At 41.7% G+C, this 17,591-nt stretch overlaps 1 protein-coding gene across 1 annotated transcript in view; it reads left to right on the forward strand.

The window, feature by feature from the left end:
• The window catches only part of CWC27 (CWC27 spliceosome associated cyclophilin), a 206,432-nt gene extending 190,243 nt beyond the window's left edge, over window positions 1–16,189 (forward strand). The window contains exon 14 of the mRNA XM_034773080.1: window positions 14,507–16,189. Coding sequence (XP_034628971.1) covers window positions 14,507–14,669 — 163 coding nt within the window. The 3' untranslated portion in view covers window positions 14,670–16,189. The remainder of the gene's footprint in view (window positions 1–14,506) is intronic.
• Window positions 16,190–17,591: the final 1,402 nt, after the last annotated feature.

The raw sequence follows: 17,591 nt of genomic DNA on the forward strand, positions 1-17,591 counted from the left end.
ATTCAACAGATGTTGGAAATGTTTTTCTAACCATTCCAGGACATGTGGTACTCACCATGATTAATATTTTTAACATCTTTATGTAGTGACTGAAAATTAGTATTCTGCTGTCTGTGAGCAAAAGAGCCTTAATTCATTCTTTTTAATGAAGTTGTCAATTTAGTGAAACTGAAGCAAGGGAGCTGGAAGGTTCTGTGACAGCCAAGAACTTGGAGGAGAGCAGAGGTAATCTGATAGTGGGGAAGAGGAACACAGGAATGGGCAGAGGTGAAACTAAGGACAGTGTAACAAGACAGATAAAGTAAAATCAGTTGGCAGTAGACAGTTAAGTCACCAATTGAATTATGTGACAATAGATAATTAGTGTCAGTGAACTGCAAAACTTATGGAAATGATAAGATGGTGATTGGTAAAATATGTCCATGATGTATGGAAACATGATATAGGGAGAGACCATATTGCTTCTGTGGCAACGGAATGGGTGCTACTAGGGTAAGGACTTTCATAGCTTGATACTGTGGGTGGATGGATGGATGGACAGAAAGTAGCGAGTCCTGGCGAAATGCTGCATGGGGACATGGTTTTTACAACACCAAGTGGCTCACATAAACAAATGAGACCACACTCAAGCAGATGTGTTCAGGTAAGGTTCAGATTTGGTGTCTATTGGTCTAGGTACTTATGTGTACCTAGTACTTGTGTACCCCACCCCACCCCCAGTACTCTAGTATCTAAGCACCTCCCAAGCATTTAAGAACAGAGATTAACACGCTTGCGCGCGCTCTCCCTCCCTCTCTCCACGAGCTTTCAGGAAAATAGTTTAATTATTTTGGAAGTAGGAGTTTGTGGTGTGTGTGTGTGTGTGTGTGTGCGCGCACACACAGGGTATAGCATCCAAAGCCAAATGGATACCTAGATAATGTTAAGATATGACAGATGGGAAATGGTGATGGAACTCCTCTAGAGTCTTCTATTGCAAGGAGCAATAGTGGTGGATGCAGGCTGCCTTAGGAACAGGTAGGGCTAGTCTTATGGGTGGCCAACATGGGTGACCACCGAGGTCAAGAGGCTGCAGAAGGGCTATGCTCACCTGGGAGGCAGTGGGAGGGGATAAAAGGGGCTCTGGGGCAGGAGCCAGGCACTCATGTGCCTACCCTCTCCACCCTCCTAGCAGCATGACACCTGCAACATCACCATCACTCCACCTGCTGCTGCTCCACCTGCTGAGCGGCCGCCCACTGCTGGGGAAACAGGACATAAAGGGCGCCAAAGAAAGTTCTCCCAGGGCACCGTTTTCCCTAAGGCAGACTCTGGGAACAGGGCACATTTATTGCCTGTCCCAGTAAACCAGGGCTGTGCCTACACTCAGATTTTTGTACAGTTCTCTCACTTGCTGTAACACCAGATCAGCTCCACTGGTACTAGCAATGGTGGGAGCACTGGTGTATGCTGGCAGCCAGAGCAGTTCTGAGAACCTTGTTCTTAGCTGTGGTACATCAGCTCAGAGGAGAGGGGCTGCAGGCTTAGTTTTGTTTTACGTTTCTGTAACATTTCCTCTTTTAAAACCTGGTTTTTCACATTTCTTTTGCCATTCTGGTTTTTATTTTGTTTGTTTGTTTTTGTGTCTCAGTCCTGTGTTTTCTCTCATTTTCTTTCCTTGATTTGAATTCTTTGCTTGTTTCCAATTTTCATTCTTTTACCCTTTTCTTCCTTTTTATTTTCCATTATTTGCATTTTGGTCAGCCTCCTTTTATTCTCTTTGTTTTTGTTACTCATTCTTTTCCTTTTTCATTCTTTACCTTTCTTCCTCAATTTATTTTTCTTTTTGGTCTCTTCTGTTTCTCCTCTTCTTATGCCACCCATTACTCTGCTGGAAGTGAAAAGAGTGCCAGTGAGTTCATTCTTCCAGAACAGCTAACTTTTTTTTTCCTAGGAAGAGAAACCTCTTTTGCTTTGATCTGTGGACTCACTCATCTGTTTTGTCTGTCTGTTCATATGGCCTACAATTCTATCTCCTGGCTATATATCATGAGAGAGACAGGAGGAAAATGTTGCAACATTTTCTCTGTTATTCATGCTTGTACTTTCTGAATACTCTGATTTCACAGTATTTTCAGGAAAGTTTTATGTTATAAGCAGGGCATAATTTAAAGAAAGAGGAATCTGAATATCACTCTGAAAAAAGTGGCATTTTGCTTGTGGTCAGCAGTGGACTGAAGGAACATAAACAATAGAAGAAAATTAAGTTCCATGTTAGGCTATATCTAACAAATTATTTAGAAATTCTTGTAGTTATATCCAAAAGTATATTCAAACAGTGATCAGAATATTATAAACCCCAGCTGTTTTCTCTTTTACCTCACTGACGGAGTGAACTGACAATCCATATAAAATATAGTGATGGTAATTTACAATATTCATGTCTTTGGTATTTATTGTAATATTCACTGTGATGAACTTATTTGATCTAAAAGTGGAAGGGATTTGTAGTTTCTGTACATGTTCTAGGCGTGTATATGTCTGCTAGTGGGAGTTTAACTCTCAGGTCCATAGAGGGACTATTGTTAATTAGAATGTGAAAAGCTGTGGCTTGCTTATCTCAGTGTCTCTTGATAGCGGAAGCAACAGCCACATTGTTAGCCAGTCTCTGTTTTATATATGCACCTACTTTTAGGTAAAATTCATATTTGTGCTTTTAGCTTTAGTAGATATACAGTGGCCTGATTTTGACATGCAGACATTGGTGTGCACAAATTTTGAAGGCACTCAAAATGAAAGATGGCAGAACTTGTTCCCTTCGCTATATGCAGCTGAGTTCTTCACTGGAACACTAGCCTACCAATGGAGACTTAGATGGTAGGAGACTTTAGGCACCTGCAAGGTTAAGTGGCAGCTGAGTGGGGGGGTTGAGAATGTCGGCGGCACCTAGTTGTTGGACTTGGGCACATAAGCCCATTTGTGTATCTAGCTCAGGGGTGGGCAAACTTTTTGGCTCGAGGGCCACATCTGGGTGGGGAAATAGCATGCAGGGCCATGAATGTAAGGCTGGGGCAGTGGGTTGGGGTGTGGGAGGGGGTGTGGTGTGCAGGAAGGGCTAATGGCAAGGGGTTGGGGTGCAGGAGGGGTGCAGCAGGGGGTTGGGGTGTAGGAGGAGTGTGGGGTGCAGCGGGGGCTCAGGGCAGGGGGTTGCAGTGCAGGCGGGCTGTGGGCTCAGGCCCAGCACTGCTTACGTTGAGCAGCTCCGGGATGGCAGCGGAGCACAGTGGGGCTAAGGCAGGCTTCTGCCTGCCCTGACCCCATGCCGCTCCCGGAAGCAGCCAGCACCACGTCCCTGTGGCCCCGGGGGAGGGGGGGGTCAGAGGGCTCACCGTGCTGCCCTCGCCTGCAGGTACCTCCCCTGAAGCTCCCATTGGCCACGGTTCCCCGTTCTCGGCCAATGGGAGCTGCGGGGGGAGGGGAGCGGTGCCTGCAGGCAAGGGCAGCGCACCGAGCCCTCTGCCCCTTCCCCCCTCCGCCAGGGGCTGCAGGGATGTGGTGCTGGATGCTTCTGGGAGTGGTGCAGGGCCAGAGCAGGCAGGGAGCCTACCTTAGCCCCGCAGCACCACGGGGGTGGCAATCCTGTGGGCCTGGTCCAAAGTTTTGATGGGCTGGATCTGGCCCACGGGCCATAGTTTTCCCCTGATCTAGCTCCTTGGTCTGAATATTTTGGCACATGTTTTCAGCAAGCTCTCTATTAGAAGTCAGCTGTGAGCTGAAAATGTAAATTGCTTCATCTGTTTCTAGAATCTTCTGCAAAGACACTGATTTCTTCCACTTTTCAAATACAGAAGAAAACAAACGGTTGGCTTGTGTGTCATAATAGCATAGAGTGAACTGTCAGCTACTGGTGATAAGCATAAGTTGCAGAGTGGGGTTTTTAAAGTACTAACTCTGGGAGATGAAAAAGTAGAGCCATTAGCACAGTGACTGTAGACAAATTATCTGGGCAACTAGCTGTTTCACAAAAAAATATAGGGTTTTGATCTATGTAAAATTTTCTTAAGACCACCTGCATATTTGTTGAACAGAATACTTAGCCAATTGCTTGGCAATGCAAATGTGGAGCTAGGTTCAAGCTAGATGCAAAGATACTAAGCACCACCATGCCTAATTTTTTGGTGCCTAGCAAATCACAAAAAAGTGACAAAGGCACCTTATAGACTAACAGACATCATGCGTCTGACGAAGTGGGTATTCACCCACGAAAGCTTGTGCTGTTCCAATACGTCTGTTAGTCTATAAGGTGCCACAGGACTCTCTGTCACTTTTTACAGAGCCAGACTAACATGGCTACCCCTTCTGATACTTAGCAAATCACTGGAATTCACAACGTGTGAGCTAGGCACCTGGGCTCTCTATACAATGAATGCGGAAAGAAAGGCACCTCTGAATGACATTCACAAAAGCCAGTACACTAGGCGGCTCCTTGACTAAATTAACCAATGGGAGATGCCAAGGTGAGGGTTGTGCCCCTAACTCTACACCTTTCAGGGAGTTCTGTGCCTCCCTCTGGTTGAGATTCTCAGTTGCAAACTCTTGGGGTTAGGCACCTCCTCTACTGTTGCAAGGAGCAAAAGAACAGCAACAGCAGGAGAAAGATCTTCTTCATAACTTTCAGCCCAGTGGTTAGCATACGCACTTGGGAGATGGTGATCCCCAGGTCAAGTCCCCGCTCCATTTGAGCGGAGAGGGGATTTTAATAAGGATCTACCAGCTCTCAGGTGAGTGCTCTAACCAGTGGATTATGGGATATTTCTGATGTGGGGGCTCTCTGTCTCACCTGTTGAAGTTGTTCCCCTGTGGATAAATAATTTAAAAAGTTGTTGGAGCAGGGAGACTGGATCCTGGGTCTCCCACCTCCCAGGGGAGTGCTGTTGTGATCATTGGACCTCCAGTTTTACCCTAATTGTGAGCTCAACTGTACTACGTTCATAGGATGACATAATTTAGCTACCTATAACAACAAATGATGGTAAAAGGTGCAAAAGCAAGACAGACTGGATTGGTCCAAACAAAAAGGAGTATAGATATAACTCAAGGACGGTGTTAAGATCATGCTTGGGGAAACAAGAAACACATGGAACCAGAAATCAATGAACCAAAATTGGTGTGTCAGAAATTAGACCTATTCTGGACAAAATGATGGGAGGACAGGCTATTCCACCCATTATTCCCTTTTGTGGTCTTTAAAGAAAGAGACTTTGGGAGAAAAATTAGCCATTGGGGTGAGCTTCACTATCATGGCTGCCACCACCACCATCTCCTGCGATGATGGACCTTCGTCCTGATCCTGAGAGCTCCAGACCAGGCCAAAGAGCGGGATCCAGATGATTCCGCCAATTCTACCAGTTCCGACTGAATCCTGAACACCAGTGGAGTAGTGAGACTGTGTTCCCTCCTCCTTCCTTTTGTCCTTTCCCTTCCCCATCTTATTTCTTCTCTGTCCTATCCCTCTTATTTTTTCTGGCTTAGCTGGCCAAGATGGTATATTTTGCTACACTGCTGTAAGCCTATGACCAGAAAGAGGCAGTTAAATGCAACCTAAACAATGTAGGTACAAGTTTACCAGGTCTCAGAATGGCTGACAAGACTCTCTCATGCCTGTTTTTCCACCAGTGAGGTTGTAAGTGAAAATAAACACCAGACACTGTGACGGGATTCCCAGGGTGCAATCTGAACTGTGGGACCACTGAGCCCTTGTCCTACCAACCTGGGGTATCCCTCACACTGATGCTACAAACCTCTGGCAGGTACTGTAGTTACAGATATCCACAGGCAGGGACTGAGTTACATGAATGCTTCTCTCAGCCACTCATGAACCAACAACAGAGAGACTCGAGCCAATTCCCCCCAGTTCCCCAGCCCTGCACCCTCAGAACTATACTGTCTTGCTCTAGTCAGAAACCTGACCAATGTAAGCTCATTACCCAGTCCGCCCCTCCCTTGAAGTGGAGAAGACACACACTAGCCTTTGTAAACTGAGCTGAGATTTCCCAAGTCCTTTAACAAAAACGCTGTTTTAGATAAAATATAAAACAGATTTATTAACTACAGAAAGATAGATTTTAAGTGATTATAAGTAGTAAGCGTAGAGATCAAAGTTGGTTACCTAAGAAATAAAAGTAAATTCACAATCTGAGTTATAAACTAAACAAGATTTGAATCGAGCAGTGTCTCACCCTGATAGGTGGAACTAGCAGATCAGAGATCTTCAATACAGAAGCTGGGACCACTCTCCCCAGTTCAAAGTCTTTGTCCTCCAGACATATTTCCAAGTGTTGAGTTGTGGGGGAAGTGAGGCCAAGCCATGATGTCACTTCCCCACTTCATAGTTTCTCCCAGCTTGCTTGAAAGATCTTTTGCTATGACATGGGTAAAGCAGTTTCCATTGTATACGCGCTCTCTCTGACAAGTCTCCATTGTATACAGTTCTTGGGACAGTGGCTTGCCTTTAATGGGCCATCAGCACGTCTGGCTACTCCATTGTTGTACCTGAAAGACTGGTTGTGGGTGTTCCCAACCTCACAACATATTTCAGTATCACACATGCACAGCAAAACTTCATAACTTCACATACAATGATAGTACATACAATCCAATAGGACACTAGTGTTCAACAGATCAACTTTTAAAATGACACCTCACAAGGCATATTTTGTATAAAACATCATAATTATATGCCAGTCGTGAATATGGGGGTTCCAGGGTGCTGCTGTGGGGTACAGAGTGTCACAGATATAGAAGGTGCATTTTCTATCTTTGTTGTTCTTTCTTTCCCCTTTTGTGTGTCTTTGTCTTGTTTTATTTTCTAGGAAGCAGAATCAGACTTTAACAGCAACAACCCATCTCAACTAACTTCTCTTTTCCCCAAAAAAGACAGCAATTACAATCTTTAATACCATCTAAGAGACTGTCAAGGTGTTCTTAATAAAAGGTCATTTTAATAAAAATGATGTTTAATTATGTGTTTGCCATACTACTAAGCAGACTGCGATCTCTATACTAAACCCGAACCATGTTGGCCAGTGACTGAGTTATGTTAACACCTTTAAAAAGAACAGGAGTACTTGTGGCACCTTAGAGACTAACAAATTTATTTGAGCATAAGCTTTCGTGGGCTACAGCCCACTTCTTCGGATGCATAGAATGGAATATATATTGAGGAGATATATATACACATACAGAGAGCATGAAAAGGTGGGAGTTGTCTTACTTAATTGGCCTCTCAGAGTTGGTAAGAGAAAAAAACTTTTGAAATGATAATCAAGATAGCCCAGTACAGACAGTTTGATAAGAAGTGTGAGAATACTTACATGGGGAGATAGATTCAATGTTTGTAATGGCTCAGCCATTCCCAGTCTCTATTCAAGCCTAAGTTGATTGTATCTAGTTTGCATATCAATTCCAGCTCAGCAGTTTCTCGTTGGAGTCTGTTTTTGAAGCTTTTCTGTTGCACAATTGCCACCTGCAGGTCTATCATTGAATGACCAGACAGGTTAAAGTGTTCTCCTACTGTTTTTTGAATGTTATGATTCCTGATGTCAGATTTTTGTCCATTCATTCTTTTGCGTAGAGACTGTCCGGTTTGGCCAATGTACATGGCAGAGGGACATTGCTGGCACATGATGGCATATATCACATTAGTAGATGTGCAGGTGAACGAGCCCCTGATGGCATGGCTGATGTGATTAGGTCCTATGATGATGTCGCTTGAATAGATATGTGGGCAGAGTTGGCATCGGGCTTTGTTGCAAGGATAGGTTCCTGGGTCAGTGTTTTTGTTCAGTGATGTGTGGTTGCTGGTGAGTATTTGCTTCAGGTTGCGGGGTTGTCTGTAAGCGAGGACAGGTCTGTCTCCCAAGATCTGTGAGAGTGAGGGATCATCTTTCAGGATAGGTTGTAGATCTTTGATGATGTGCTGGAGAGGTTTTAGTTGGGGGCCGAAGGTGACAGCTAGTGGTGTTCTGTTATTTTCTTTGTTGGGCCTGCCTTGTAGGAGGTGACTTCTGGGTACTCGTCTGGCTCTGTCAATCTGTTTTTTCACTTCAGTAGGTGGGTATTGTAGTTTTAAGAATGCTTGATAGCGATCTTGTAGGTGCTTGTCTCTGAGGGATTGGAGCAAATGCGGTTGTATCTTAGAGCTTGGCTGTAGACAATGGATTGTGTGGTGTGTCCTGAATGGAAGCTGGAGGCAGTAGGTTTCTGGTATAGGGTGGTATTTATGTGACCATCGCTTATTAGCACAGTAGTGTCCAGGAAATGGACCGCTTGTGTGGATTGATCTAGGCTGAGGTTCATGGTGGGATGGAAATTATTGAAATCATGGTGGAATTCCTCAAGGGCTTCTTTTCCATGGGTCCAGATGATGAAGATGTCATCAATGTAGCGCAAGTAGAGTAGGAGCATTAGGGGATGAGAGCTAAGGAAGCGTTGTTCTAAGTCAGCCATGAAAACGTTGGCATACTGGGGCCATGCGGGTACCCATAGCAGTGCCGCTGACTTGAAGGTGTATATTGTCCCCAAATGTGAAATAGTTGTGGGTGAGGACAAAGTCACAAAGTTCAGCCACCAGGTTAGCTGTGACATTATTGGGGATATTGTTCCTGATAGCTTGTAGTCCATCTTTGTGTGGAATATTGGTGTAGAGGGCTTCTACATCCATAGTGGCCAGGATGGTGTTTTCTGGAAGATCACCGATGGATTGTAGTTTCCTCAGGAAGTCAGTGGTGTCTCAAAGATAGCTGGGAGTGCTGGTAGCATAGGGCCTGAGGAGAGAGTCCACATAGCCAGACAATCCTGATGTTAGGGTGCCAATGCCTAAGATGATGGGGTGTCCAGGATTTCCAGGTTTATGGATCTTGGTTAGCAAATAGAATACCCCTGGTCGGGGTTCTAGGCATGTGTCTGTACAGATTTGTTCCGGTGCTTTGTCAGGGAGTTTTTTTAGCAGATGGTGTAATTTCTTTAGGTAATCCTCAGTGGGATCAGAGGATAATGGCCTGTAGAATGTGGTGTTAGAGAGCTGTCTAGCAGCCTCTTGGTCATATTCCAATTTATTCATGATGACGACAGCACCTCCTTTGTCAGCCTTTTTGATTATGATGTCAGAGTTGTTTCTGAGGCTGTAAATGGTGTTGTGTTCACTCAAAAACCAGTAGGAGAACACTTTAACCTGTCTGGTCATTCAATGACAGACCTGCGGGTGGCAATTTTGCGACAGAAAAGCTTCAAAAACAGACTCCAACGAGAAACTGCTGAGCTAGAATTGATATGCAAACTAGAAACAATCAACTCCGGTTTGAATAAGGACTGGGAATGGCTGAGCCATTACAAACATTGAATCTATCTCCCCATGTAAGTATTCTCACACTTCTTATCGAACTGTCTGTACTGGGCTATCTTGATTATCACTTCAAAAGTTTTTTTCTCTTAATTGGCCTCTCAGAGTTGGTAAGACAACTCCCACCTTTTCATGCTCTCTGTATGTGTATATATATCTCCTCAATATATGTTCCATTCTATGCATCCAAAGAAGGGTCTGTAATTATAGAGAAGTTATCCATAAAAAGTGTTACATGTTCAGGTTTGTGCTTCAAGCTTTTGTGGAAAATGGCTTCTTTCATTCAGGTTTTAGTATGTTATATAAGCATGATAAGACAATATTTCCTCCTGTGATTAAACTTTCATACTGATGCTGATTTTTTAAAGATTTCATGTCTTTCCCAAACACATGCTAATGAATACAAATTACCAAAAACATGGACAGCCTTATTACACAATCCTGTAAACACTTAGCTCTTGTCTATATGGGAACTTAGTTTGCACTGAGTTGAGATTCCTGTTGGCAAGCATGGATGAAAGAATGCTCTGCAGATATGCTATGCTGGCAGCTGCAAATAGGCAAAGGCTGTTTGTGCTTTATATAAGCAGTTGGCATTGGGTGGCTTTAGTTTTGGACTTCAGCTGCCATACCATCAAGCAGATGATGTGGCTTCAACAGTGGCTCCTCCAGAAGCAGCAGGGGATGGAGGAGGGGGGACACCAATGAGGAACTGCTACTATACAAGCTTTTCCTGGAGCAGCTTCACACAGTGCAGCGCCATTTCTAGGCCCGGGAAACCAGTATTTATTGGTGGCAGAGAATCTTTCTTCAAACCTGGGATGACCAGCAGTGGCGACAGAATTTCAGGGTGGTGAAGGCAGCTTTTTGGAGATCTGTGCTGAATTGGCCCTGGGGCTGCAGTAGTAGCATGCCAACATGTGGCATCCCATACTGGTTGAGAAGATGTTGCCATTGCCATCTGGAAGATGTCACCATTGCCATATGGAAGACAGCCACTCCTGACTGTTAACTGGTCCATTGCCAACCATTCAGCGTGGGGAGATTGATTGATGGGGACATTGTCGTGAAGGTGTGTACTGCTGTGCAGAAGGTATTGTTAAACCAGGTTATACAGCTTGGTGCTCAAGAGATTATTGATGGTTTTGCACATGTGGGGTTCCCAAACTGTATTGGAGCAATTGATGAGTGCTTATCTTTTCCCTGCCGCATCAGACCTTGGAGGTTATAAACAGAAAAGACTATTTCTCCAAGGCCTGGTCAACTGCCACATAAATGCTGGGTGTTTTGGAAAGGTCCACAAAGCTAGGATCTTTCCGAACTCACATCAGGTTACCTTTAATGAATAGTGGAAAGTTTGCCCCGAGGATCACTATGAATAATAATGGTATAGAGATTGCTCCAGTCTTTGTGAGAGACCTTGGCATATTATCTGCTTTTCTAGCTTATGAAGCTGCTCACAGGCCAGTGGAGAGAAGAAAAGGAACAGTTTAACTATCGCCTCAATAGTTGCAGAATGACAGTGTGTTGGGCAGTCACAAAGCTATATGGTGCTGTCTTTATGACTGGGTTAGAAGCTGCAGAACAAAACTTGCCTAGGAGAATAGCTGTGGGTTGTATTTTGCACAATATTTGTGAAAGGGAGAAAGTCTTAACAATGAATGGGAGGTGGAGGTACAGAGATTTGCTGAACACCATGGGCAACCATTAAGGCATCCACTGAAAAGTGTAAACCACCAGGTTAATGCTGTCAGAAATGCTTTTTGTTCTTACTTGGAGTTTGGTGCCTGAAGATGTGCAGTTGTTTGAGGGATGGTGGGGCAGGGTGTTGAATTGTGAGCACTGGAGTTGCTTTTTTGGGTGGTAAAAGTGGCATGTTGTCGCACTCTCTATCTTGAGTCTATGTTGTTGTTCTTTGTATTACCTATGAAAATTTGTACTTATTGTGTGTACCATGCTAGGATTGCAGATTCTTTGTAATTTTCAGGGTTTTTTTATTGCTCAATATATGCTAGTACGTAACCGCCAAGGATGAAATACATTACACATTTTGCTAACAATTGTAAACAAACAGATTTAAATTGAAAAAGTTCAAAATTCAAATATAGTGTGGTGGATGGGGGCAGTTCCTATTCACAGATGAGTGAACATCTTGCCTTTGCTGCTGCTTGTCCTTCTGAGATTGAGTGTTAGGGCTCAACATTGCCAAATGGATTGAATAGCTTGAATATGCTGAGCTTCCACATGATGGTGCTATCACTGCCCTGTGCTTGTGCGGGGACGGGGAATGACCATGGGAGCACAGGAGCAGGGCTACAGATGGGAACATCTGCTGGTGTTCCCAATACCCTGTGTTATCCAGAGGCTGGGGTAGGGCTGTGATCACTGGGCGGGAGAGAGAAGGGAATTAGTAGATGGATAAGTGCCCCCATTTCGTGGCATGGCATGGGTTTGAAAAGAGCTGACGATTGGGGCCTCAGGATGTGACAGATTGCCTTGCAGGCCCAGTTGCCATTTCGTAAATATGTTGGGAGGACAGAATGAAGGGGGACAGGTTTGGAAGAGGGAGTATGGCTGGGTGATTGGGCCAAAAACTCCGAAAGGCCCCCAGGTCACATCCGCACAAAATGGCAGTAGCCATGGGGCACTTGGAAAAGCAATTAGCAGAGCAGTATAACATAACAACAAGATGGACAATTACTTACATGCCGAGGTCCCCTTGATAGGCTCTGTAGGTTCTTCTTCTTGTGTCCAAAACTGGGAATTGGGCTGGCTTCCTGTATGGCCACTTTCTGGGTCCCAAGTTCTGAAAAGATCCTGGCTGTTCAGGGAGATATCTTCTTTGTCCTCCTCATTGTCATCCTCCTCCGACTTGTGCTCTTGCATTGAGTCTCTGCAAGGCCGTCATGTGAGCTAAAAATGCCTTTCCACATCTTTAAAAAATGGACAGGTCAAATGGCCAACGATGGATCTTCTTCTGTCATCCTTGCTGTCTTTGTATGTTTGTCTTAACTGTTTGGTTTTTATACAGCACTGAGAGGCGTCTCGGTAGTGACCCTTTTCAACCATCTGTTTTAAGATTTCCTCTAACAGTTTCTTATTGTAGTGGTTGACCACAAAAGCTGCCTGCATCCCCATTTCTACCCAGATAGCTAGATTATCAAGGTCCTGACTACAGCTGCAAGCAGCTGCTTGAGGACTATTGTAAAGCTGCTGGAGGACTATCAAAGTTGTCTGCAGCAGCATTGTCTACATGAGCAATAATCTGCACTAACTTAATTCGTGTCAAATTTAGTACACTTAGATAACAGGGCTCCAGAACTTTCACCAACTAGGGAGAGGGTGTGCTTTAAAGGTTTGCATCACATGTACACAGGCTTTTTCAATCCTCACTAACACAAGTTAGTATGGACTAAAGTGCCCATGCAGAGAAGCCATTACTTTTAAGTGTAGTTCTTGCTACTGCCAGTAGTGCCCAAAAACTTAAATGAGACTACTCACAGAAGTGTGAACTAATAGTGGTTGCAGAACTGGATCCATAGATAGGAAACGCAACACAACATTTATATATCAGATTTAAGTGTACTCCACTATTATATTCATTCTTATACATTGAATGCAAATGACACTGTCACCTTTTGAATGGAACTTTCAAATTTTAAAGTTGTCTTTTGAACCGATTCTAAAATAGCAGTTTTACATAGCAAATCTCTCTTCTGAGTGGGCAGAAGTAGAAATTAATGGAGTGGAGGTTTTTTCATTTAAAATGTTACAATCAATAGCCACGCTTAAGTATATAAAGTTAAATCGCATCCAGTTCAGCATGTTGCAAGGTGGAAAAGTATCTGACATGTCAGTACAAATCATTGTTTTACAACTGATAAATTTGTCGTACGTATGCATGGTTTGTTTTGTCTTTTTTCAGTAGAGTAGAACAACTGAATTTTATTCCCTTAAAGATTTTATTTTGGCTAGCCTAAAATTTCATGTTTTCTGACATCTTCCATACTAATTCCCACTTCAGTGACACCTACTAATAAGGCCAGAGTTGATCAACTTTAGGCTTTCCTGCCACTGAGTATGCCAACAAGATATCTATGACTCCAGAACATGTTGATATTTTCAGACCACTGGGAATTTTATTAAATGGAGAACTACTAGTATGGTCAAGATTTCAAATCAACAGTAGAAAGAAAAAGTTGGCTTGAAGAGCAGCATTAGAGTTTAATCTAAGAAAAGGCTTGGCAGAATTCAATTTTTATGTTTTGATTTTGATAGATAATATCCATTTTATGTATGCATTTTTTCAGTTTTATCCATTTAAGTTTTCATGGTCGTGAGAAATAAAGGGAGTCAGACAATATTTATTTAATGACTGTAGAATTTGAAATGCAAAAAGTTAAAGCTTTATAAGCATTAAAACACAAACTGTCAAAATCACATCATAATACAGAGTAAATATTCTTAAATCAAATCCTAAATTCTCAAGCAGCATTTTTCTGACTTTGTCTATTGTAAATTTTGATTATCAATGGAAACATTTTGTCATGGGTTTGTCTGTATGGTGAAATCTGGGTTTACCAACATTTACCAATAAAAATCTGAGCCTTCCAAGCCTATTTATGAATGAGGAAGCATGTTCAGTTTAAAGTGGAACTGGAGGATTGTCGCATTCCCTGTTTAATCTTAAAGGTTGTGATCCCGTAGAATGCATTCCCTGAACTTACTGTAGGAGTTTTCAGTGCAAAAATAGAAATAGGCCTACAATCATGCTGACCATAGGTATTAAAAGGAAACTCCATAGTGACTAATAGGAAAACTTGAAAAACACTCCCAGTTTCTGGAAAGATTATATTTAACTCATCTGGGAAGGTGCATCAAATAGAAACAAGACAAAAGGACTCGATACTAGAAATAAAAGCCCATCAGACAACATTGATATGAGAACATTTAAACTTGAAAATAGAAGTAGTTACCCTGTGATATGAAGTAGTAGTAAATTCATTTTTGCATTTGATGACCATCTCACAACAGTACATTTTGCCAGGGATATTGTAATTACAATTTCTAATGTCACTTCTTTCACTCAGTGAGTTTGAATTATGATTTATTTTTGTTTTTTTTTAGGTTGTCACATGTACTTCAGTTTGAGGACAGAAGCAGAAAAGTGAAAGATGCAAACATGCAGGATGAAGACACTTTTGAAATCTATGATCCTCGGAATCCTGTAAATAAGAGGAGAAGAGAACAAAGCAAAAGGATAATGCGGGAGAAAAAAGAAAGGAGATGAAATGAATGTAAAACTATCCAGAGCTGGCTTGGAAAGTGTAATAAAGTATCGTCCCTTTAATAGCTGTGGTTCCTAAAAATATCACTTTACAAGTGTGAAAAGGAATCTCTCAAGAACCTGTTGTCTGATTTTGAAATACAGCTATCTTATTTGTTTTATGAATTGTGCAGTAAAATAAGCAAGTGCTCTCAGTACATAATCCAAGCTCTCTTTAAACACTTTTGAAATTTTAATAAATATATAATAGTTTTGGTCATTATTTTAATCAATGTATAGCAATTAAATATTGAGAATAGTGTAATTAGAAGGTATGTTTTCAAGACAGTGAAGAAAAGATATTTGCCAAAATGAAAATGTTAAGGAATGAAAAAAAAATTATTCCCACCAGCTATACAGGCTTTTTAAGATTTAATTTTTTTAATGGTAAGATTAAATCCATTTACAGATGATTGATTTTTTTGTTTAGTTAAGCAATTGGGTTCTTCATTGTATCACAAAGTTCAGAAGATAGATTTAAAAATTCCAGACTTCCAGCACAAAGTGTACAATGTTCCCAGCTCTCTTGAAACTCAATCAAAATTTAATTTGAGGGTGTGGTTAAATTTTCTTCATCTTGAGAAACATATCCAAAAAATGACTTGGAAAGACATGATAATCTACAAGTTTGGAAATGTTATTTCACAAGCTTGAGAACATTTTAGAATCCAAATTTAAAGAGCAATTAATATGGGGGAAAAAAACAATAATTTAAATCACATGTTTATAAGAAGCTTAGACTCCCAGAATGAAAAGTAGTTATTACAAAGTACCCATCCTCTAATTTCATCTTCTCTACAGATTTATCAGTATTGAAGGTTTATTTATTTATCTCAATATTGAGATACAGAAATTGCAAAACTAATCTCAGACTCTTGTTTTTAAAGACTTTACATCTAGCATGTAGTGACCTTAAAGCTACCAGCGGAAGCTGCAAATTTAACTAACTGTACATCACGCTGATTTCTCTAGCACATCATGGAAGTGTGTATAAAAGAAAAATATATCTGAAATTCCAGGGAATATGGCATTTTTGGTCGTATAAATTTCTAAGTTACACATACATACAGTAAAGCAGTTAGTAACACAACTAAATAAGGGGACAACAAGGTCATTAAAAAGTGAGAGTAGATGAGTGTTTTGCTGCTGTCGTTTTTAGAACAAGTTCAGTAGGGTATGGTGTCCTTATCAAACCGCCACTACCAAGTTCCTTGATAGGGTCTGACGTGTGAGGTACATAAACCTGTCTTGGTGTGTTAATGTGGTCCAAATGGCAGAGGTTAGATTAATGCAGAATATTGCTTAAATGTGCTATGTAATCTCTGAGATAAGAAGAAAAAAACTTGTAGGTGTTAAACAAGTTCCTGGAGAAAGCTGTCAATGTTGTCCTCTTGTTCTGAGTGAATTATATTCTAGCAGGGTATAGCAGAGTTAAGAGGGGTTACATTCTTAATGCTGTCATTCACAAAAAAAAAAAAAAAAAAGTGAGTCAAAGTTCTTTGTGATCTGCTTTAGAATCTGTAAATAATTTTCTGGTGGGCTGTCATTACTACTTACCAGAAAGCAGAGAACAATTTTCCATCCACAGTCACATACTGAGTCACATCTATTTATTTATTGCTTTCCGAGGAGAGCCAATACAAAGTTTTAGAACAATAATGATTATCAAATCCTCTCATTCCACCAGGGGAAATGACTAAGCTGACATCCTCTTGCTAATGCAGTGGGTACTGAAAATATTTATAAATCAAAAATTTACATTATTGAAATAAATAACTGTATGATTAATACTTATCCAAATTGTTTATACACATTTGATTAAGCTGGAAGAATTGGTATTACAATGCTTTAAATGAAATCAGTTTCAGTGGCCTTTATAGTGTCGTAACTTGTGAACAGTCAAATCTTTGGAATTAAGGAACAAGTTATATCTTAAGATGGAAAAAGAATGGATATGCACACTGTCAAGGCTGCTTCCCCACTCTGAACTTTAGGGTACAAATGTGGGGGCCTGCATGAAAACTTCTAAGCTTAACTACCAGCCTAGATCTGGTCTGCTGCCACCACTCCCAAAGTGCTAATTCCCTTCCCTGGTTAGCCTTGAGAGACTCTTCACCAATTCCCTGGTGAATACAGAGCCAAACCCCTTGGATCTTAAAACAAGGAGAAATTAACCATCCCCCTCCTTTCTCCCACCAACTCCTGGTGGATCAAGATCCAACCCCCTTGGATCTAAAAACAAAGAAAAATCAATCAGGTTCTTAAAAAGAAGGCTTTTAATTAAAGAAAAAGGTAAAAATCATTTCTGTAAAATCAGGATGGAAAATAACTTTACAGGGTAATCAAACTTAGAGAGTCCAGAGGAATCCCCTCTAGCCTTAGGTTCAAAGTTACAGCAAACAGAGATAAACACTCTAGTAAAAAGGTACATTTACAAGTTGAGAAAACAAAGATAAAAACTAACACGCCTTGCCTGGCTGTTTACTTACAAGTTTGAAATATGAGAGACTTGTTCAGAAAGATTTGGAGAACCTGGATTGATGTCTGGTCCCTCTCAGTCCCAAGAGCGAACAACCCCCAAAACAAAGAGCACAAACAAAAGCCTTCCCCCCACCAAGATTTGAAAGTATCTTGTCCCCTTATTGGTCCTTTGGGTCAGGTGTCAGCCAGGTTACCTGAGCTTCTTAACCCTATACAGGTAAAAGGATTTTGGAGTCTCTGGCCAGGAGGGATTTTATAGTACTGTACAGGAGGGCTGTTACCCTTTCCTTTATAGTTATGACACACACCGGCATCTGTTTACAATGAATAGAGTTCCTGCAGATTATTGCTTTAACTAAAAGTATTAAATAGCAAAAAAGAGGTCACTGTTGGTCAACTATACGT

Source organism: Trachemys scripta, chromosome 6 (assembly GCF_013100865.1).
Source record: "Trachemys scripta elegans isolate TJP31775 chromosome 6, CAS_Tse_1.0, whole genome shotgun sequence".
NCBI lineage: Eukaryota > Metazoa > Chordata > Testudines > Emydidae > Trachemys > Trachemys scripta.